This window comes from Sceloporus undulatus, chromosome 6 (assembly GCF_019175285.1).
Source record: "Sceloporus undulatus isolate JIND9_A2432 ecotype Alabama chromosome 6, SceUnd_v1.1, whole genome shotgun sequence".
Classification (NCBI taxonomy): Eukaryota; Metazoa; Chordata; class Lepidosauria; order Squamata; family Phrynosomatidae; genus Sceloporus; species Sceloporus undulatus.
In genome coordinates this window covers 27,341,232-27,365,624 of record NC_056527.1, presented here as the reverse complement: position 1 = coordinate 27,365,624, position 24,393 = coordinate 27,341,232, and the positions used below count along the sequence as shown (strand labels likewise).

Here is a 24,393-nt window from a genome sequence, read left to right as displayed (position 1 = left end):
AAACCTGCTTAGGAGGACAGGGAACCTCCAAAATAGATATTTGGCACTATGGACAGCTGCAGAAGGACTGGAAGAAAGTCCTAAATCCACTATGTTTAAGGTTGCCATAAGCGAAGACCTCCAAACCGGGACAAATGTAGGACAACATATCAAAATGTAGACTTTTTTTGAAGTCCTACATTTTGCTATGTAGGCCTCGCCGGGGCCCGGGAGGGAGCGTCTCCGCGGCCAGAGCTCTGACCGTGGAGCCGCCTCCAAGGCTTTGCCGGGGCCCGGGAGGGAGCGTCTCCGCAGCCGGAGCTCCGACCGTGGAGCCGCCTCCAAGGCCTTGCCAGGGTCTGGGAGGGAGCGTCTCCGTGGCCGAAGCTCCAACCGTGGAGCCGCCTCCAAGGCCTCGCCGGGACCCGGGAGGGTGTGTCTCCGCGGCCGGAGCTCCGACTGTGGAGAGCTGTCCCAGGCCTCAGCGAGGCCTTGGAGGACCCCGCAGCCGGAGCTCCGACCGTGGAGCCGCCTCCAAGACCTCGCCGGGGCCCAGGAGGGAGCATCTCCGCGGCCAGAGCTCCAACCGCAGAGAGCCCTCCCAGGCCTCAGCGAGGCCTTGGAGGACCCCACGGCCGCAAAGAAGGCGCGCGCGGGGGTGGAGGTGGCCGCGGGCGGGGCAGTCCCAGTTTTGGCGCAAAACCGGACCGGGCCGGCACCGCCAAAAGCGGTATTGCCCCGCCTACAGGCGAGATATGGCATCCCAAACTATGTTGTACAGGCATACCTCGTTTTAAGGCGCTTTGCTTTACAACACTTTGCTAATACAGCACACATCAGCTGACTACAAGCTGAATCAAGAAAGTCAATTAGTGCCATTTTTGTCAGTCTATAAACCTTCAGGCCTTTATGTGCACTAACAAGCAAAGAAAAAGAGACTGTGATTCATTTTAAGGCAATGTATGCTTTATGGCAGTAATGTGGAGCTTAACTGGATATATAAGCAAAGTATGTCTGTATACAGATATACACTACAGGACATGGAAGTACAATGCTGGATCTTGGCCTGAATACTTTATTTCTGTAAAAAAAAAAAAATACCAGAGACAGACATTATGCAAACTTTTAAAATATAGAAATACAATGAGAATTAGTTTGGGAAAATACTGATTTAATGTTTTACATTGGGGTGTAGCTGTATTTATGCTAGTCTGTAACTACAGTAAGCCTGAATTTAAGAGGGGGAGCTAGAGCACTGCATTTTGTATTGGGTCCTGACTCTATCCAAAGTTATCTTGACTTCTCTTTCTTACAGAATACTATAGCCTAGCAGCTTATAACAGAGTTACCATATTACTTTTTGGACTACAGATTGCATTAGAAAAGAACTGCATTGCACTCCTAGCAACTCAATGGATTTTAAAGACAGGGAAGAGTCACACACATTGTTACAATTTATAGCCTAGGGGGAACTTCCTCCCTTAGTAACTGACAATTAACTTCACGATTAATTGCTGTGACTAAACATAGAATAGTGACAGGTAGCTTTGAGAGTTAAGGTGGGGAGGGAATGCCACTGAAGCTACTTGACAGCAAAACGCTTCAAGAAAATGCCATACTAGATTGTGTCATCAGATCCACAAGATGGCAACCTAGCTTCATTTTTAATGTAGTGCCTGGCTTTCAGAGGTTTAAATTATCATTTAATTTCAGAAGAGTCTTTATACTGCCACTGTAAGACTCATGAAAACCAAAAAGGGGGAAATGGAAAACTGACACATTTACAATTTCTTAAAATAGAGCAAAATTTATGCCAACTTGTCATAATATGAAGATGACAGTATTTTCAATTTTCCAAGTAATAAAGTTATTTTAAACAGTTACAGTTTGATAATTTGGGCGGAGTAGTTGAAGAAAGGCCAGTTCAACCTGCAGACTTTTAAACAGTACAATCCAGCACAGTGCAATGCATATAGTTGTTGATATAGTTCCAGGTTCCTAGGCTCTTGTTCCTCCTGCGTTACTGGATATTTTTCAATTTGTGCAGCTTGAGAATATGGACATGATCCTTCGTGATGTGAGAGCCACCACATGTGTGCTATATCCTTGCCCTTCCTGATTTGGCCAGAAGGGAACAGGCATAAGTGGGTGAAGCAAGCAGTCAATGCCTGCTTAAAAGGCAAGTTGGAACTCTGCCTAAAGGAGGAAGTTGTTAGGCCTGAATCCATCCCTGAATCCTTCTTTATTGGATAACTACAGGCCAGTCTTTTAACATATCCCTTTTTCGGAAAGGTATTAGAAAATGTGATTGCTTCACAACTCTAGAGGTTCCTGGATGAAACAGATTATTTTAGATACAGTTCCATCTGGTTTCAGGTCTGGTTATGGAACAGAGACAACTTTAATCATCATAATGCATGACCTACACTAGGAACTGGAGAGGGAAGTGTGTCTCTGTTGGTTTTCCTAGAGCTCTCCACTGCTTCCAGTACCATCAACAATGGTATCTTTCTTGACCACTTTGCTGAGATGGGACCTGGAGGCAGTTTTTTTTACAGTGGTTCTGTTTCTTCCTGGAAGGGCAAACCCAGAAAGTGGCATTGGGAGACTACTGTTTGATCTGTTAGCCATTAGTCTGCGGGGTCTCTCAGAGTTTTGTTTTGTCCTCAGTGATATACATTTAGACATAGATATTTATGAAAAATCATTAGGAAAGGTCGCCAAGAGTTTGGGCTGTGGTGCCAGCTCTATTACTTCTTTCTACATCACTCCAAGGAGGCTGCCTTGGTTATAAACTGGTATAGGTCATCAGTAATGGATTGAATTCTCTCTGTCTCACCACCCTCTCAAGCACGTTGGTGGGAATGAGAGAGAGGAACTTCTCAGTGGCTGCTCCAAAGCTTTGGAACTCCCTCCCTAGAAAGGCCAGGATGGTGCCATCCCTGCTGTCCTTCTGACTCCAGGTAAAGATGTTTTTATGCAGTCAGGCCTTTTAAGCTGATAAGAACTGGGTTGTTAATGTTTGGGTTGCTACAGTATATACATTTTAATGGTTTGTATTTTTAATGTGTTAAATTTTAACTTATAACTGTTATAACTCTTAAAATTGTTTAACTGTTTTAAAATTTTATATTTATATATTTTAATATTGTTGTATTGATTTTAAATTGTATTGCTTTATACTTGCTGTTTGTCGACTTGAGTCTCTATATTGGGAGAAAGGCAGGAAGTAAGAAAATAGAATAATAATAGTAATAATAATAATGAGGGCAAACAAATTGAAACTTAATCCAGAGAAGACAGAGGTCTCCTGGTACATTGAAAGATAGATCACAGAATTGGGATTCAGTCTGTTCTAGATAGTTTACACCTCTCTTGAAGTCACAGGTTTACCATTGGAATATATAGTGGGCCCTTCCTATCTGCAGAGGTTCAATTCTACCCCTTCATTCCATAGATGGGAAAAAACACATAAAGTCCCATATTATCTAATGAATGCCAATGTGCATGTACCCACATCAGTGTGCATGTTATAGACATCCACAGATCAATATTAACCCACTGTACTTCTGGAGTCAGCTTTCAACCTGGAGGCCCAGTTTTCTGCAGTTGTCAAGAGTGCTTTTGGATGTTTAAAGGCTATGCACCAATTGCACCTGTTCCTTGAGATACTGGATCTCACCACTGTGGTACATTCCTAAATTACATTCTGGATTACTGGACTACTGCAATGTGCTGGACTACTGCAATGCATTCAATAGGAGACTGGCTTTGAAGAGTGTTCAGAAACTTCAGCTAGTACAAAGAGTTGCAGCCAGAGTGCTAACTGGGGCACATTACAGGAAACATACTACTCCCCTGTTAAACCAGCTCCATGGCTGCCAGTATGTTTTCCAGCACAGTTCAAAGTGTTGATTATGACCTACAAAGCCCTATATGGCTTGAGGCCAGGTTACCTGGTAAACGATTATCTGCCTGTATGAACCTGCTCAGACCTAAGATTATCAGGAGAGGTCCCTCTCTCAGTCAGGTTAGGGGCTCTAGAGACCATCCCTAAGGGGCAGCAGGACACTGCCCCTTTCCTGGCTGGATTGGGGTTGCAGCAACGTCACACCACGGCCCTGATCCAGCCTACTGAAGACACAAAAACTGGCTGCTTTTTGCACCCTCAAAAAGGCACCATTGCCATGGCGCCATAGCTGTATGGTGCCCTTTGGTACTGTGTCATTTGGACGCAGCGCCGGAGGCACACCGTAATGCTACATGCCGTCTGGAGCGGTGCATGGTGTCAGGGCGCCCTGGGGGGCGGAGTCAGTCATGTGTCGTCAGGATGCTATGCCCCAACTCTGCCCCCAGGCCAGCCTTTCAGACCAGTCTGGTAGGCCCTTAGTGGGGATACAAGATAAGGTGTTTTCGGTGGCTGCCCCTTAGGCTCTGGAATTCCCTTTCAGGAGAGTTCAGAATGCTTCCTTCCCTGCTGTCCTTCCACTGGAGGCAAAACCCTTTTTATTCCAAATAAAACAAAATGATATTTTTAAAAAAACAGGCTAAGAGTGTTGTATTGTTTTAAACTGAACTGATTTTAATAGCTTTTTTATCTTTTAAAACTGCACTTTAAGTATAGGTTTAAATTTTTAAAATACTGTGAATAGTTTAATTCCATTTAATAGTCATTTGTGTATGTTTTTAGCAGTATTCTTCATTTTAAAATTGTAAGCAACCTCTCCCACCTTTGGGAGAAAGGTAGAATATAACAGCAACAACAAGTACAGTGTGGTGCAGCTGTTTTGAGTGTCGGACTAGGACTCTGGGCGACCAGGATTCGAATCTCTGCTTGACCATGGAAGTGTTCTGGGTGATCTTGGGCAAGTCATACTTTCTCAGCCTCAGAGGAAGGCATGGCAAATCCCCTCTGAATACATCTTGCTAAAGAAACAGCAACACCCTGTGATAGATTTGCCTTAGGGGCACTATAAATTAGAAATTACTTCAAAGCACAGAACAACATCAACAATCCTATACCTGTTTACTCAAAAGTGAGTTCCAGTGCAGTATTTGCACATATACTCATCTAAGTGTACATAGGACCTCAGACCATAACGTTTTTATCTGCCTCTACATCTGTTTCATGCACTATATATATATATATATATATATATATATATATATATATGTACACTGGGCCGTTGATATCCACTGGGGTCTGGTTCCAGGACCCCATGTCGATACCAAAATCCATGGACGCTGAAGTCTCATTTTATAAAATGGTTTAGTGAAAGGCTGTCCTTTATATAAAATAGCAAATCAAGGTTTCGTTTTTTAGAATTTCTATCTTTTGGGAATATTTTCAAGCCGTGCATGGATGAATCTGTGGATAAAAAAAAATCCATGGATATGGTGGGTTGACTTACAGTGCAAATGATCAGTAAAATAGGGTGCCACAAAGCATTCCTCCCTCCTTCAATATCCATTTATTCAGTGTTACTATACACTGCATTCTCACCCCAACAAGATTTTTGGGGAATTTGGATTTCTTATCTAATAGGCTAAATTGTGCCTATAAGATGTTGTTCTCTTTTCTCAAAGCAGTAGTATATTACTACATAATTATTTTTTGCTCAAGCCCCTATAAAGCTGTTGCTATTAATAATATTAACAGGAAGTGCCCTTTAGGTTACAAAGCTATGTGAAGCTATGATAAGATATTTGTTATTCAAACTGCCCAAAGAGGAAATTGAGGTAAATAGATTATATTTCCCCCCATGACTGGCTATCCAGTGTTTTTTGAGGAGGAGGGGAGAATAAAGTAGGAAAGTGAATGAAAAACTGTCATAAACCTGTTAATAAATAATCCAGGAATTATTTAATATTATGTTTTAATTTTATTGCACTGATGACAAACAAAATAGCTAAACCAGCGCTTTCCTTGCACGATCCTGTATGAGATAAAGACAATTGTGTAGAGGCGAGGAATTTGCTTCCAATCATTTCAATTAGGACAAAAGAAGTTATTAATCCATTATACAGTGTGCCCTGCTACTCTCTCATCCAGCCAGCCTTAGGATGAGCAGAAATAGTTGTGCGTGTTGGAATTTTGTAAGCTCTTTGGCACTGCTCTCCTTTCCTTCATCCTTCATCTTTTCCTTTATTACATGTCTCTTAAGTTTTACCCTTGACTTATCAACGGATCATATCAAAATACATAATTTTGGCTCCAAAACCTGCCCTCAACTTATACATGAGGTTGACTTATAGCCTAGTATATATGGTCGTTCTTGAAAGCACATCTCTTCCTGCATGTGCTTGCCTGAGGTTTGAGGACTGCTGGAGAAGCCCTACTTAATGTCCCATCTGTCAAGGCAGTATGTTGTGGGAGGACATAGGAGACAGCCTTCTCTGTGTGGCACCCTATGACACCAATGTTGCTGTCATGTTTAAAATCCATATTTAGCTATTTAAAATGTGTTTTATTGTTGATGTTGTTTTAATTTGGTCAATTTGATTTTATTATATGATCTTTGGATAGAGGATGGGATATAAATATTTACAATACTGTATATGAATACATCTAACTTTGGGTGGGTTTTTCCCCCTGGCATTTTCAGCAGCCCATGCCGTGCCCAGAAGTCAGAAACTTGGCTCCTAGGTTTGCCACAGTAGCCCACTCCTGCCTCACTTGAATTCAATGAAATTTATTCCCAGGTATGTGTGTGTGGAGTCAGGGTAGTGTAGTGGTTGCAATGCTGAACTACAACTCTGGAGATCTGGGTTCGATTTCCAGCTCAGTCTTGGAAATCCACTGGGTGACCTTGGGCAAGTCACACACTCTCAGCATCAGAAAACCCCATGACAAATTTGTCATAAGTTGGAAATGATTTGAAGACACACAATAACAAAAACAAATGCTCGCACCAAGAAGGGAAAACATGTGGCTTCACAGATGCTACTGAACGGCAACTTCCAGTACAGTATTTCTCTTTAGTGGGTTATGGGTGCTAGGAACTTCAGTCCTACAACAGCTGGAGGTCTGCATGACCCCCACCAAGAGGTACTGGACTGCAATCTTTTTTCATAGTTGAGATGCACGGATCCTCATATCACTTCTTAAACTTTCAGACAGGATGTACATTTTATAAAAACAGAATCCTAGGGCCCCACTTGTACATGTCTTGGTAGTGTAGCCATTTTTATTTATCCAGTGACATCTTATGCTAGAACGGATGGGGGGCAGCGGTGGGTTGCAAGAGAAACAGGTTTTCTCCTCTCTTTTAAAAGGGGAGTTTCGCTATTTTTACCTGCTTGAAAACTACAGTGGAAATTAGACTTCCATGATTTCTTTAGGTCACTAGAAAGCTAAGGACATCCAATCTTTGTGACCAAATCTGTAAATGGTTGAATGCTCCTGACTTATGATGTATGGAAATTTTAAGAAGCGTGGGGACTTCTGTTGTCATATAGATGGAACATTTTCATAATCAGTGTTCATTTTCTTCTAGCCAAAAAGAGTTAACTTGCTTCCCATGTGGCCCAGACATTAGCAATACAACTGCCTAATTAACCAAATGCCACAATGGGAACCGAAGTGCAGCATCTGCCTAATAAGCTGCCTAGCTATAAACCAATAAATAACTTAAATATCTTTGACATTATTAAGCAAAATGATAATTTCTGATTGGATAATTTAATGTTTCAGATAAAAGGAACTCTTGAGACAGGTGTTGCTACTTAACTAATGTCACATCATGAAAAAGAAAGCCTGTTACAGCAGATCTGAATTAATTATAAGATAATTAGCATTGAGTCAGGGTCTGTCTGTCTCTGAAGAATCAGAGGACAGGTTGCTAATCCACAGAAGAGAGACTTCATTGCTCCAGATTTCTTTACTACCAGTAAAAACCATTACTAATTTATGTTTAATTCCGAGGATATGTTATAAAAGAAGATTAAGGAAAGGTCTCAACTGATATGATCTTTTCCAGTTTTTTATAATCTTTGGCACCATAAGTGAAGTTTTTCAGAACATGAAATTATCTGTGTGAAGGAATTAACATGCTATTGCCCTTGGAAGAATCATTAGTGGAGGAGCCACCAGCCTTTCTGTGCTACCCACACTCCATCAGAAGCAAGGAACAGATAAAATATACAAAGTTTCCTCAGCTCACAAACATTGCAAACTTAAAATCACCATCAAACTGGATGATGTGTTTAGCACATAATTAGAATTGGAAGAGCCCTCAAGGGCCAACCAATCCAAACCCTACCATGCAAAAACTCACAATCAAAGCACCCCTTTGCTTAAAAACCTTCAAAAGAGGAGACTCCACCACACTCTGAGGAAGTGTGTTCTACTATAAAACAACTCTTACCACCATGACATTCCACCTAATGTTTAGGTGGAATCTCTTTTCCTGTAGTTTGGATCCTATTCTCTGGAGCAGCAGAAAACAAGCTTGCTCCATCCTCAACAGGACATCCCTTCAAATATTTAAACAGGGCTATTGTATCACCTCAACTGTCTCTTCTCCAGGCAAAACATACCCAGTTCCCTAAGTCTCTCCTCACAGGGCATGGTTTCCAGACCCTTCACCATTTTGGTTGCCCTCCTCTGGACACACTTCAGCTTGTCAATATACTTTTTGAATTGTGGCATCCAGAACTGGTTACAGTATTCTAGGTGGAATAGAGTGGCACTATTACTTCCCTCAGTCTAGACACTGTACTTCTATTGATGCAGCCTAGAATCACATTGGCTTTTTTAGTTGCTGTAATCACAGTGTTGACTCATATTCAACTTGTGGTCTACTAAGACTCCTAGACCCCTTTCACATGTAGTCTTGTAAAGTAAGGTGTCCCCCATCCTATATCTATGCATTTCATTTTTTTCTGCCTGTTGAAATTCATTTTCTAATCCTGTCCTCTGGAGTGTTATCTGCAAACTTCATAAGCATGCACTCTATTTCTTCATTCAAGTCACTGATAAGATGCTGAATAGCACTGGATCCAGGACAGAACTCTGTGGCACCCCAGTAGTCATTTCTCTCCAGGATGAAGAGGAGTCACTTATGAGCACCCTTTTGGTTCGGCTGGTCAACCAATTACAAATCCACCTAACAGTACCTTTGACTAACCCATGTTTTAGTAGCTTGTTTGCAAGAATATCATGGGGGACCCTGCTGAAGGTCTTATTGAATGTTATATCCACAGCATTCCTTTAATCTAATTTTATCAAATTTTTGAGAAACCATGTTACCTTTTTGTAATTATGACATTTCTTTCTAAATGCTCACAGACTCTCCATTGAATTATATGCTCTGGAATCTTTTCTTGTATTGATATCAGGCTAACTGGTAATTGTTTGGGTCCTCTTTTTCCCCCTTTTTGAAGATGGGCACAACATTTGCCCTCCTCCATTCTGGTAAGAATCGCCTCCTCCCCCCTCCCACTTTCTCACACCAGGAACAATCTCACTAGAAGTCTTTGATAATACTCCCAGTGGGCAGGCTGAAGCCCTAGATCCAACCTAATTATTTCACAGGCATCAACTAATGTTCAAAGGCACTTTCACTCTTATCCTGGAGATAGTCATCCAGAGCACTAGACACTGGTTGCCTTGTCTCAGCAATTCCTGCAAATCCACCGCACCTCTACAGCATGACAGCTTACTATTAACATCATTATTACTATTCTCATATTGCAAACAGGACCTAGGGTGGAAAAAGGCTTGGAGAAATTTAATCCAGGACTTTCCAGCTCATACTTTTAGCCATTATGAATCCGTCCATCACCTGTGTGCCCTGGAAGAAAAGTAAACTACAGAAGGGGGGGGGGGGGGGAGAAGGATTTACTTCAAAAATTCTCATCCTCGCATACTTCAAACATGAATGAAGGATTATCTGGAACTTTAATTACCAGTTTTAATTGTACTTGCCTTGAAAGAGAATTACTAGTTCCCTTTAACTAACAGTTCTCTGCAGAAGCAAGATTACTGTTGCAGAAATGAGAAAGCATTTAAGCATTATGCCAGAGCAAAGTAATACTTACACAAACCAGGTATATCTAGCATGTTAGAGATGCCTCGATCACACATGTCTACCTCCAAGATGTTCTTCTCCCTACTCTCCTCCACAATTTTTTTCAAAGACTTGGACATGGTTTAAACTGCAACAAGAACACAAGCACACTGTAAAACATAAAATAGTGGCAGATCAAGAAAAGAGATACACAATAGATAGCAGGAGGCATCTTTTGTTATACCAGATGAGTCAGATCCAAAGATAGTCAGGGGTGTGTGGGAGAATCTTGTTCATGTCAGTGATCTGATCACATGGGCAATGTGACAGAGAAGTCACAAACTCATGAAAAAACACAGATTCCTTTATGGGAAAAAATATCATCAAGTTGTGATTCTTCAGTTTGTGGGGGAAACAGACTTATTGTGAATTTGTGTCTCTCAACTTGGAGCTTATTTAAAAGTTATTGCAATGGGCTATCCCATAAAAATGACTACTAATTTGATATAGTGAGCTGGTCCTCTCCTGCCAGGCAGATGGGTTTTGGAGTCCTTGTTGGCCAAATGTTAACAGCTGCCCAGTAGCATAAAAGGGTTCATTTTATTAGTGACCTTGTTTAATACTTTTGATATGAAGATATGAAGGCTGAGAACACACTAGGGCAATGATTTTTTTCTCTGTTGCTAACCTGCTTACATAGTTCTCATTGCTGTAACAGGGGACACTTTGATTTTCTTTGTTTGCTTCTGCACTATATAAACTTTGGGAATCCACCGTCCAATTCCCTTGGCCTGGCAGTAGTGCAACCCTACCTGGGCCCTCTATATAGTCCAGTGATAGGAATATGATTTGATTCCTGGCTGAAAGGATAAGTCTTGGTAGAATTTTTTGGGGGGCCCAATTCTACTATTGGAGCCCTGGTGGCGCAGTGGTTAAATGCCTGTACTGCAGCCATTCACTCAAAACCACAAGGTTGCGAGTTCAAGACCAGCAAAAGGGCCCAAGCTCGACTCAGGCTTGCATCCTTCACTAAAATGAGTACCCAGACTGTTGGGGCAAATTAGCTTACTTGCTAATTAGCTTACTTGCTGTTCACCGCTATGATCTTTGGAATAGTGGTATATAAATAAAACAAATTATTATTATTATTAATTATTGGTTGTGACAGGTGCCAGACCTCCAACAGTGAAAGAGCTGGAATGTTTCTGTGCTCTGTGTCATCTGTATCTGTATCAATGAAGCTTATGCTGCAGCAGCAAGGTGTATCAGTGTCTGGTATCAAAAAAAAACCTGGAACTATAGCCACTTTCAGACCAAGACACTTGAATATTTTGTTCTGTTCAGCAACAGAACAGCTGAAGTGGGAACACTCAGAAAGCCACACAAGTAATGTCCATGCTGAGAAAAACTACAAGATGCAATTTTGGTAATCACGGAAGTCACTGGTGAGGTCCTGAACTTTGTATTGCTCAACCTGCTCAGTTCTGAAGCTGGATGGGGAACCTGCTTGAATGCAGTCATCCTTCCATATCCATGGATTCTTTATCCACGGATTCAATTGTACACGGTTTTAAAAGATTCACACAAATATATAAATTCCAAAAAGCAAGTCTTGATTTTGCCATTTTAAATAAGGGACACAATTTTACTATGCCGGTGTATTCAATGGGATCTGAGCATCCATGGATTTTGTTATCTATGGAGGGTCCAGGATTCAAACCCCAGCAAATACCAAGGACCCACTGTAAAGTGCTTCTATGAAAAGACCACATTGCTCAGCATTAGATCACATGCTTTCCAAGCAGAAGGTCATAGGTTCCACATCTGCTATCACCAATTAAAGGATCAGATGGGAAAGCAACAGGAAAGCTCCTGAACAGCACAGGAGAACAAATAGCTTGACGAGGTATAAAGCAGCTTCCGGTGTTCCATGTCCTTGCACTACAATGGGTTGTATTTTTCTGCAAACCTGCCTCCCGTTTCTCAGTGGGCTCACTTTGTCCTACGACTTCCTTACTAATATTTTCTTTCAGTGAGTGGGTACACAAGCATCCAGCTGCACAAAGTCGGCTTAGTAAATGAGTAAGTAATGGAAATATTTACAGTGACCCTAACATCAGATTTTCTTGGCCAGATTTGTTCAGGAAAGGTTTATATTCTTCTGAGACTGAAAGAATGTGATTTGCCCTAAAGTCACCCACTAGGTTACCATGGTTGACCAGGGATTCAAGCCCTGGTCTCCACATGCCCAAATTACTATACCATGCCAGAAATACTGATATATTTTGAGGAATATTGAATTATTTAGAAGAATTTTTAATTTATCCTATATGAGCCTCTCCAGTATCTCAATGGAAGTAGAGCACCTACAAAAGTGGATGGGCAAAGGATTACAATTTCCAACCATAACACCTTTCCCCAAATATAATGGGAAAAGTCATGAGAAGCTATAACACCTCTCTTTTCTTCTAACTTTTTAAAAGAGGCCAACACATAATAATCAAGGAATGTGTCAAAGTAACAGTTTCCAGGAGTGCAAAAAAAGAAAAAGAAAGAAAGAACCTGGGGAATACCACAAGGTACAACACTGATGAAGCTAAGAAGGCGTACAACTGATCCATCCACTGTCTGAAAAGTGTTGAGAGTCCCACAGAAAACTCTAGAGGAAAAGGACACATGTAATGTCATGTCATATGACAGCTGCTGTACAGCTGGCCCTCTACATTTGCAGCTTTTGCAGATTTGATTACTGTACTTATGGTTTTGATTAGTATCTTCTATCTAGGAATCTCAAGGTTCTCCAGTGCAACTCTGCCAGAAGTTAACCGTAGAGTTGTGGTGGTGAACTTAGATGTTTCTACAGAAAATACTTCTCTAGGCATCTGTAGGTCCTCCAGCGTGGAGGACATCTCTGGCAGATGTTGACCACAGAGTTGCACTGGAGGACCTGGAGATTCCTAGAGAGGTGTTCTCTCATGTAAAAAGAACAATTTTTTTAACTTGTGGTTTTTCCACATTCACAGAGGTCCTTCACCCCTAATCCCAACAAATGTGGAGGGACCACTGTATGTCAAACTCAACATGTGCAGGAAGAATGTCTACCATTAACAGTGACAATGAAGTCAAATGAATAGACTTTTCCCTGTGCCTTCCCTATCACTGCTAACTGGGCCAACACCTGTGTCCTGGCACCCATAAAATTTGGGTGATGGCTGTGCTCAGGAGAAAGAGGAAGTCAAACAGTTTGCTCCGTGGCTCTAGATCAGTGATTCCCAACCTTTGGTCCTCCAGGTATTTTGGGCTTCAGCTCTTCACTGTTGGCCAAGTTGGCTGGGGCCTCTGAGAACTGAAGTCCAAAACGGATAGAGGACCAAAGGTTGGGAACTGCTGCATCTAGATAGATGGACTCGATATTTTAGGACTGCCTTAAAAGAACAGACAAACACTGTGCTTGATGCAGCTGAAGTGCAGACAGAAGTCAACAGGTAAAGCTTTCCTTGCCCAGTAAAGGCACCTGATTTCCAAACTGGCCTGGCTGGTGTTTTGGACATCAGCTCCCAGATGCCTTTGGTCTGGGATTCTGGGAGATGAAGTCCAAAGCACCTGGAAGGCTAGAGTTTGGAAACCACTGGAAGGTGTCAATGTTTCAGGAGGACTACCTTTCAAAAAAGAAGACGACGAAGAAGAAGAAGAAGAAGAAGAACTGACAAGGATTGTGTTTGATGCAGCTACAATTCAGGCAAAATTCAACAGGTAACACATTCCCAGTTCAGCGTGGCAATGCAGCTATGGGAGAAAGCTCCACCTGTTGAATGCTGCTTGTTACTAAGGATGGTCTAAGATGAAAGTGTAAAGGCAGGCTTTACACTGTTATTCCCCAGAGCCACGTACAGACATGAGAGCGGGACAGTGAAGAAAGCCAACAGAAGAAAATAAACCTCAGCTCCCATACTTCCAAAATCTTGGCCAAATTAGCTGTGGATTCTGGGAGTTGGGGTATGAAGCCTCTGGTTAAAACAGATGGTTCCCTGTATTTTGATCCTCCAGATGTTTTGGACTTCAACTCCCAGAATTCCAAGCTTGCTGTGGCTTCTGAGAGTTGGTCCTCCAGACATTTTGGACTTCATCTCCCATAATTCCAAGCTAGCAGTGGATTCTGAGATGTGAAGTCTAAAGCCTTTGATTAAGATAGTGGTCCTCCATATTCTGGTCCTCCAAATGTTTTGGACTTCAGTGCCCATAATTCCAAATTAGCTGCGGATTCTGGGAGTTGAAGTCCGAACCATTATCTCTAATTAAGAACTACTACCTCTAATTAAGACCGTGGTTCCCTGTATTTTCATCCTCCAGATGTTTTGGACCTCAGCTCTCATAAGTCCAAGTTATCAGTGGATTCTGGGAGCCTGGAGCCTCTAGTTAAGGCAGTGGCTCCCTAAATTTTGGTCCTGCAGATATTTTGGCCTTCTGCTCCCATAATTCCAAGCTAGCTGTGGCTTCTGGGAGCTGGAGTCCAAAACTCTCAGAGGACCAAAGTTTGGGAACCTCTGCCTCAGACTGTCAGAGTCTGGAAGGAAGAAAGGAAGGGCTGCATCCACACTGGGGAAATAACCCGGTTTGGCACCGCTTTGACTCCTTTGTGGCTCAAGGCTATGGAATTCTGGGAGTTGGAATTCTCCAACATACTCCAACTCCCAGAATTCCACAGCCTTGAGCCACAAAAGAGTTAAAGCGGTGCCAAACCGGGTTATTTCCCCAGTGTGGATGCAGCCTAGGAAGCCCTTCCCCAACCTGAAGGCCCTCTCCAACCTCCAGAGCTTTGGGGGGCGACATAGGAACTCACCGTCCAGAGAGAGAGAGAGACGTGACCCAGGCACTGGACCCTCCGAGTCCTGACTCTTCTGGGCATCCGCCCTGAGGAGGTTCCCTCTACTGCGCATGCGCCAAAAGGCGGGGGGCTGGCTGTGAGGGAAGCCCTGCTCTCTCAGCTCCAATTAAGGCGAATCACTTCAGGGAGCGACGGCGGATCCTCCCGCAGTTCGGAATGCGTTGCCGGAGGCCACCCAATCAGAGCAGAGTTCCCGCTTTTGCCCCGCCGCTATTGGTCGAGACGCCTTGAGTGCCAGCCAATAGGGCTCGAGTAAAAGGAAAGGGATTGCAATGCGGCCCAAAACAACACACTCCAGTTTGAGATGCTTTAACTGCCCTGGCTCAATGCTAGGGAATTCTGGGAACTGTAGTTTTGTGGGACATTTAGCCTTCTCTGTCAGAGAGAACTCTAGTTCCACATTAAACTACAGTTCCCAGGATTCCCTAGCACTGAGCCAGGGCAGTTAAAGCGGTCTCAAACTGGATTGTTTATGAAGTGTGTAGGCCCAAAACACACTGCAGAAATGATACGTTTTGACACCACTTTAACTGCCCTGGCTCAGTGCTAGGGAATTCTGGGAACTGTGGTATGCTGTGTGGCAGCAAAGCTCTCTGACAGAATGTCTCACAGAACTACCATTCCCAGAATAACATAGCATTGAGTTGGGGCAGTTAAAGTGGCGTTGAACTGGATTACTTCTGCAGTGTGTTTTGGATCTAGGACTCTGGAGACCAGGGGCCAAAACAGAATGTAAAAATAATCCAGTTTGAGACTGCTTACACTGCCTTGGATCAGTGCTAGGGAATCCTGGAACTGTAGTTTATTTTGGCACCATTGCTCTCTGACAGAGAAGGCTAAATGTCTCACAGAACCACAATTCCCAGAATTCCTTAGCATTGAGCCAAGGCAGTTAAAGCGGTCTCAAACTGGATTATTTCTGCTGTGTGTTTTGGACCGCAAGGGCTCCTTATTGTTACGAGTGAAAGTTAGAAAACCTTGTCTCCCATTTCTTCTTCATTTTTCAGGAGCAGTGTGATTAAAGGCTGTAAAGGGCAGGGCCTTCTCTATGGCTGCTCCCATACCAGCTGGTAAACGTCCCTATTCATAAAACCATAGAATCATAGAGTTAGAAGAGAATGCAAGGGCCATCCAGTCCAACCCCATTCTGCCATGCAGGAACTCTGCATCCCCAACAGATGGCCCTCCAGCCTCTGTTTGAGGACCTCTAAGGAAGGATACTCTGATCACAAAATAATATACCATGGACTTTTGTGTTATGACTCTGCCTTGACTATCCGATTTTTTATTAGATTAATTGATTTAATTAATTTTATCTTATTGTTAATTCTTTTTAATAATATAATAATAAAATAAAATTTTATTTATAGACCGCTATTCCGCAATGATCATAGTGGAAAACTGGAAGATACATAATTTCAGTAAGAATTTAATTTAAGGGGGGATATTGTGTAAATTTTGTATGATTTTATATGTTGTTGGGCGCTTTGATTGTTCTTACAAAAAGTGGGATTATAAATAAAAGTTCTATTATTTATTTATTATTGAAATCCCATGCTTTTAGTTAAGCATTCTTATCTTCGGTGACACTAACTAAATTTGCACAAGTGGACGTGATGGTTGTTATCACAGGAGGTTATTGTGGGTGTCTGCACCATTCACAGAATATTATTGCACAGCTTAGAGCATGCAGGAAAGGGTTACTTTGCCCATAGAATAACGAACACCACAGTTAGGCCTTGCTGAATTTACTCACCTTTTCATGGTAGTGACAAGTGTGAAAGAGATGAGAGCACACCCTTTTCTGTAGGAAATTAGTAGATGTTCTACCTGTCCTTACCTCCTCTTAGATTAGCCATGAGACACAATGGAGTGGCAGCAAGGGGAAGAATTTGCTGTAGTCCCAGTACTTCTCCATTCTCAGAGCTTCTTAAAAGGAGGAACTTGCTACAAGCTTCTTATGTGTGTAAGGTTTTTCTCTGTCTTTGTCTTTGCTGCAAGCAGAGACATATATAGGTCCCTACTTGCAGGCATACACCTTTGAACTCATGCCAGAGTGGGAAAACGTACACACATTTCTGGGAGATGTGGTAGCCTCAATAAAATAATCCTCCTGTAGATTTGGGGATTACCATGATAGTGAAGGAGATGGTCTTTCTTTGCTATCAAACATCTGCAACATCCATTTATTACCTATTGTGTGTGTGTGATATATATATATATATATATATATATATATATACACACACACACACACACACACACACACACACACACTATATATATATGTGAGAAACTACATGTGAAAGGGATCTGGGAGTCCAAGTAGACCACAAGTTGAACATGAGCCAACAGTGCGATGCGGCAGCTAAAAAGGCCAATGCAATTTTAGGCTGCATCAATAAAAGTATAGTGTCTAGATCAAGAGAAGCAATAGTGCCACTGTATTCTGCTCTGGTCAGGCCCCACCTGGAATATTGTGTCCAGTTAGGGTTGCCATTAGTCCGGACCTCCGAACCGGGACAAATGTAGGACAAAATTTTCAAATGTAGGAGCTTTTTTTTGGGGGGGGGGGGTCCTACATTTGAAAAAGAGCCTCTCTGAGGGGAGGATTCCTTCTCCGCTTCGTTTCTGGCACGGGGCCCCGGGGGAGAAAGAATCCTCCCCTCAGGGAGCCTTTCTTTCCCCCCTGGGCTCCGTTTTTGCCGGCGGAGCTCAGGCGGGGAAAGAAGTCTGGCCTCGGCAGGCGAGGCTTCTTTCCCTCCCTCAGCTCCAGCGGAGCCAAAGAGGGGAGGGAAGCCTCCCTGCCAAAGGAGAGGGGCCTACAGAGGCCTCTCTCTCTTTCCCCCACCACCGCTGTTGCACACTGTGCAACAAAGCCCGGGGGCGGGGGAAATCCTGGGGGCGGGGCCAACCCGGGGCGGGACCGTGCGGACCCGCCCAAAACCGGGAAAGTCCCGCCCACAGGCGGGATATGGCAAGCCTATGTCCAGTTCTGGGCACCACAATTCAAAAAGGACATTGAGAAATTAGAGCGTGTCCAGAGGAGGGCGACTAAAATGGTGAAAGGTCTGGAAACCATGCCCTATGAGGAACGCCTTAGGGAGCTGGGGATGTTTAGCCTGGAGAAGAGAAGGTTAAGAGGTGATATGATAGCCCTGTTTAAATATTTGAAAGGATGCCATATTGAGGAGGGAGCAAGCTTGTTTTCTGCTGCTCCAGAGAACAGGACCCGGAACAATGGATGCAAGCTCCAGGAAAAGAGATTCCACCTCAACATTAGGAGGAACTTCCTGACAGTAAGGGCTGTTCGACAGTGGAACAAACTCCCCCGTAGTGTAGTGGAGTCTCCTTCCTTGGAGGTCTTTAAGCAGAGGCTAGATGGCCATCTGCTGGGGATGCTTTGATTTGGATTTCCTGCATGGCAGGGGGTTGGACTGGATGGCCCTTGAGGTCTCTTCCAACTCTATGATTCTGTGTGTGTGTGTGTGTGTGTGTATACACACACACACACACACACGGTAATAAATGGATGTTACAGAGATATTTGATAGCACAGAAAGACCATCTCCTTCACTATGAGACAAAGCCACTGGTATGTATGTATATGTATGTATGTATATACAGTATATATATACACACACACGCCAGTGGCTTTGTCTCATCCTCATACATGTTAGAGTGTGTTAGTTCAAATCAAGCCACAAGTATTTTCCGGATCTGATCCGAAATTGTTAAAATAATCAGCATCTTTTATTCTAGGAACCGCCCTGAACTTTTGGTATGATACATATGGAGGTCTACATCCAAATTTATATATCCTGGAAGAGTATCACATTCTAAATCTAACAAAATTGCTAGCTGATGGGGTTTTCATTGTTCTACATCAAGCAGACTCTGAAAGCATAAGATGCTACATATATACTGCATTGTTTTTTCCAGCCTTACTTATACGTATCTATTTCAGTGACAGGGAACATGTGACCAGATGATGCAAGTCTCATCATCTGAAACCAGCATCGCAAATGGAAAGGGATGATAGGAATTAAAGTCCAACAATGTCTAGAGGGCCCTATCGCTGGTCTCCACAGAAGAGCTTTTGGAGTACAGTTTCAATGCTATGTGCACACTTAGACATTATTTCTTTAGTATACATTTAAAAATATATATACTCAAATCACTTTGAAATAATTCTTAATTTGCAACAACTCCATTTCCTCCCCAAATAGTTTTATTGTCATTGTACACACAATCATATTCTTTGTAGCATATTCAGTATTGAAAAGTGCTGAGTAAAGGTATTTTCTGCAGGAGAGGTATTTTAGCTTCTCCAGGTTAGCCTAAATCCTGAAGGCTGAGTTACATACTCGGCATGGAATTTTATGAACACTTGATGTGATCCAGCTGTAAATGGAGCAATGTTTGTGTCCTGAAAAGAAGGAAGATTTGTTTTTTAAAAGATATTTTACATGTAACATATTTCTTTCTATTAGACAGCTATATAATTAAACAGTCATGGCTCCAGTCCAGAGAGCAGTTAGCATTAAAGTAAGAAGATGGAAGTTGTCATTGCCTTGTTCTAAAATTTAGCCTACAGCAACTGGTATTCCTTGGTGGTCTCCCATTCCAAGTACTAATTAGGGCTGACCCCTGCTTAGCTTCCAAGATCAGATGGGGGAATCTGGTGCCTTCAGGATATTTAGGACAATTAACTAAATTGTCCTTACTTATTTAGAGAAGGGAATGGTTTAATGGTAGATAACCTGTTCTGCAGGCAGAAGGTCTAAAGTTTAATTTTGTGGCATCTCTAAGTTAGGACTGGGAAAGATCCTTCAGTGAAATGCTGAAGAGTTGTTGTCAGTCTATATAGCCATTATAAAGAACCAAGGGGTTGGTCTTGGTATAAGGCCATTACTTACATTGCTGCAATGTGTATAATAATGAGCGGCAATAATAGTAGCAATAATGAGTGTGTGGTGAATCCAGGTTTAAGTCTGAACTTTTGAGATTGAGGAGTTTGAAACCAATTCTCAGAACAGGTTTAGCATCCATGACTAGTTTTGTTAAAGTTCAGATTCAAAGCCTAAGTGGATTCACTGCTCCACTGATGTGGGAACTACAAGCCGCACCACATTGTTATATCCCACTTTAAGATGTTCCAGAAATTGCAAGATGGGGAATGGTGATCCTTTTTCTGTGGTCTTTGGTGATGAGCTTCAGTCAGAATTGTCTTCTGCTGATCTGTTATTGAGCTGAGAGTTGAGAACACAATCCATTCAGGACAGCTACACCTGAACCAAAGAATGTGGGAACTCCTTCATCACCATATAAGTGCACTGTTGCATCTATGCCATGGTGAACTGCATCTGGTAAATATTTCTATCTGAGTGGATCAATGTCACTGACATACATCCTCCACACTGTTCAAATCTTGAGATTGGGACAGACCCTTTCTGCAGGTTAGGATTGTCCCATTATCTCAGTATCAAATTGTATTCTGACCACACAAGAGCAGATAAGTACAGTACTACCTTCAGAAAGCCCAAAAGGTATGGAATCATAATCTATTAGTACTGCTTGACATGAGCCAAGGGAACGTACTCACTCTACTGTTCAAATTACTTGGATGTAGAAGTGATGCCCTGGGGTGCACTTAAATATAATGTGCCAAAACACAGTCAAGCATATTAGATTCCTTAGTATTGGAAGGCAGCATTTCCAGCAGAACCCTCACTGCCTTGCTGCTGAAGTGTCTGAATGTAACCACTGTATTTTGTACCAATAGTTGTTTCTAAATAGCCTTCAAAGATAGCTCCAGACTGAAAGCATTGCAGGAATCCAATCTGGATTTTCTCAGCACATGTATAACTGAACCACAACCGAGTTCTCTGTGTGCAAATTGAGAATAATTGTATGCACTATGAAAGGAATGAGAATCTGAATTTAGATGTAAGCTACTAGTTGGGACCCACAAAAAGAGCTTTGTAACACTTTAGTAAGCACTCCACTAGATGTCACTACAGTCCTTTTCTTGGAATGACTATGAAGTCCTATACAGTATACCTAAAGCGGGGTTCCCAACCTGTGCTCCTATGAGCCCTTAGGGCTCTGCGTCCCAGATGCTCCATGGCTGCTCCAGGAAAATGAAAGAAATAAAAACTGAATGAAATTAAAGAATAAGAATATATACTTATATGTACTCCTAAACACTATTAACTTGTGAGACATAGGGTAGGCCTCTTAGGGGCTCCACCATAGAAATAAGGGCTCCATGAGTCAAAGGCCACTAAAAGGTTGGGATACCCTGCCCTAAAGGCACAAGATCCCGATCTGATCTTGAAATCTAACCAGGGTTAGTTCTGGTTAGTACAGTAAGGGCTGTTTGACAGTGGAACACACTCCCTCAGATTGTGGTGGAGTGTCCTTCCTTGGAGGTCTTCAAACAGAGGCTGGATGAACATCTGTCAGGGATGCTTTAATTAAGAGTTCCTGCATGGCAGGGGGTTGGACTGGATGTCCCTTGTGGTATCTTCCAACTCCACAATTCTATGATTCTACTTGGATGGGTGACTGCCAACAAATACCAGGTGCTGTAGGCTATATTTCAGAGGAAGGAGCTTGCAAACCCACTTCTGAGTGTGGCCTTGCAAACAATAACTCCCATCAACCCTAGTGAATGGTGAGGGATGATAGGAGATATATTTCAACAACATCTAGAGTGCCACATGAACCCTGGTTGTAGGTGTTCTCTTTCATTGCAAACATATTCCTGAAATAATACTTTATATGTTGTCAGTTGTTATCATTTCCTGGTTCTAGGACTGAGCCATGATGCTGAAAATATCACTATCAAAATATCATTTGTTCATAGCAAATCCTTGCCTATAACTATGATGTGCACTCTATATGGAGCAATCAGTATAAAACAGTATAACAGTGTAACATTAAATGGATAAATCATAATAAAATTATTTCAAATTCAGGGAAAGATAATTTTTAAAAAATAGATATACAACTAGAATGCTACTGCCATTAATATTATAATGCCTGTTGTTGTTGTTGTTGTGTGCCTTCAAGTCATATCCAATCTATGGCAACTCTGAGGCAAAGCTATCATGCTGTTATCTTGGCAAGGTATGTTCAGAGGAGGTCTGTACACTGACAAAACCAGTACAGAAAGAAAATTCAAACCAACCTGTCCACAGTATGGTCCAATAAATGGATAACTACTATCTGGTCCATTGTAAAGTGTTAGATAGTTGCTAGTACAGTCACCCAGATCATCAATCCTGATAAAACTGAAATGAACAGTAACTACCCTTCCTGTTGGGACATTAATTTTCCATTCACAGTCTGTATGATTCTGATAAGAAGCTGGATACTCTGGGCTGGCTAATGAGCCAGTCTCACCATATAAGGTACCACCACATCCTATAAAGAGAGAATGTTAATAGCATAAAATATTAAATATTAATAGCAAAAGAACATGATGTTATTTCACCTGTTTATATTAATTTTAGAAATGCCAAAGTGCCATAGGTAGTGCCTGCTTCTAAGGTGCTTTCTGCACCGCCATTTGGGACGTCCGGAGGACATCCCATTTTAAAAAGGGGGCGTCTCTTATAGACGCCCCTGGGCCTAGTACGGACTCCGTCCGTACAAGATGGCGCCGGCCCTTCTACATGGCCGGCGCCATCTTTGCGTATCGGACGCTGAGCGTCCGTACACGTCGCGTCACTTGTGACGTAGCGAGTGTGCCCCTGGAGCTTCTTTTTCGGTCCGCATGGGAGTCGGGCCGTGTGAAGGCTCCGGCTCCCCCGCGGACCTACTGGCGGCGGCGGCAGAGCGCCGCAAAGCGGAGGTATGTACCCCGCCTAAGTTTGGACTGTAGGCCACTGGTGTGAAGTACTGAATACAGTTGGCCCTCCTTATCCACAGATATTTTATCCATGGATTCAAGCATCCATGGCTTGAAAATATTCAAAAAAAGTATAAATTCCAAATAGCAAACCTTGATTTTCCATTTTATATAAGGGACACCATCTTGCTCTGCCATTATATTTAATGAGACTTGAGCGTCCACAGATTTTGTTATCCATGGGGGATCCTGGAACCAAACCCCAGCGGATTACAACGTCCTACTGTATACACAAAACAAATACAGGAGACTCAAGTGTGTGTGTGTGAAGGAGGGAGGGATTGTCATGGGAAGGAATAGAAGTAGAGAAAGATATTTCCTCACTGGGGTCATTCATACATTTTTTTAGCATGACAATGTGAATCATTTCACTCGCATATTCTGGGTTTGTTATTCACACTGTGGAACTGCATCAATGTGCATCTCTGTGAGTTTGGTTGTGCACACATGCCGGCATTCAAATAGAGATGCAGTTGACAATGTGAATGCATTCCGAACCCCTTTTTTGGTATGCAACATTTTAGCCTGGGTCTATTTTCATTGGCTACTCACACTACCAACGATATGGATCTTTAAAAAAAAAAAAAACTCAGGGGGAAACCAGATATCGATTATCCTGGATTAAGTGAGGGTTTTGGCAGCCCCCTCCCTCAAACTTAATTGGGTACATTCGAGATGCGTGTGAGAGATTTAACCTGGATTCATCCTGGATTATTTTCAGTGTGAATAACCCACTATGTATAGTCTCTTCCCAAAACTACAGCCAAGCTAACTAAGTTTGAGTTTCATTTTTGTCCTATATTTGTCCTTCTCCAAATTGCCTTTTGACTGAGCTCATGAAGAATCAGTGAGGAAATAAGTGAAAGGCACTTTGCTTATTCTTAGGCATATTTTGTTCTGCTCAGAGAATGCCAAACATTCTGAAATCAAAAAGTGGCAAACCTGGAATGAGGGGAGAATTTATTCTTTAAAGATAAATGGATCAAAAGAAATCAAATAAAGAGGCTTTGTACAGCTACAGGAAAATAACCTAGTTGTCAAATGCAAGAAGCTGCAGAACAGTGCAGTTTTTCCATGTGTTTGTGGTGGTTTTGAATTTCACTGGAGGGAGAGCTGTTTCCTCAGAGGGCTTCACTATGAAGCACTTTTTTTCTTATTGGATGCTCAGGCCCTCAGAGACTAAACAATGTTCAGTGTGACTGAAAAACACTTGTTTGGTATGACTGTAAAACATTTGCTTTATTTTAGTCCCCACACCCAAAAGCATTTGTTACCCAGCTAAGGGCAAATACTGACATTTTCTAATTTTGTGTGCAAAAAAAATGAAAAAGAAAGCACTCCTGCCTTTTTTCTCCCTCTTTCCAGTAAAAGTGGTGAGAGGAGGTAAGAGAAAGAGAGAGAGGAAAAAAACAGAGAGAGAGAGAGAAGAAAAGAGAGGAGAAGAGAAAAGTAAGAGAGGCAGATGGCCCTTCGTAAGAGTCTAAACTGGTTTCTTGCAGAGGGCTTTTGAAATTGAGCTCAGGGTTTCCTTGTTGCTGTTGTATGCCTTCAAGTTGACATTGACTTACATAATGAGGGTCAGTATTTCCTGAATTATACTG

At 42.3% G+C, this 24,393-nt stretch overlaps 2 protein-coding genes across 2 annotated transcripts in view; both read right to left on the bottom strand.

Annotated features, from left to right (window-relative positions):
* The window catches only part of RSU1 (Ras suppressor protein 1), a 97,395-nt gene extending 82,410 nt beyond the window's left edge, over positions 1-14,985 (bottom strand). Inside the window, exons 1-2 of the mRNA XM_042472441.1 lie at positions 14,830-14,985; positions 10,021-10,137 (exon numbers count right to left, since the gene is read on the bottom strand). Coding sequence (XP_042328375.1) covers positions 10,021-10,129 — 109 coding nt within the window. The 5' untranslated portion in view covers positions 10,130-10,137; positions 14,830-14,985. The remainder of the gene's footprint in view (positions 1-10,020; positions 10,138-14,829) is intronic.
* Positions 14,986-19,097: 4,112 nt separating this feature from the next.
* The window catches only part of CUBN (cubilin), a 175,007-nt gene continuing 169,711 nt past the window's right edge, over positions 19,098-24,393 (bottom strand). The window contains 2 exon segments of the mRNA XM_042472046.1: positions 19,098-19,303; positions 22,070-22,305. Coding sequence (XP_042327980.1) covers positions 19,196-19,303; positions 22,070-22,305 — 344 coding nt within the window. The 3' untranslated portion in view covers positions 19,098-19,195.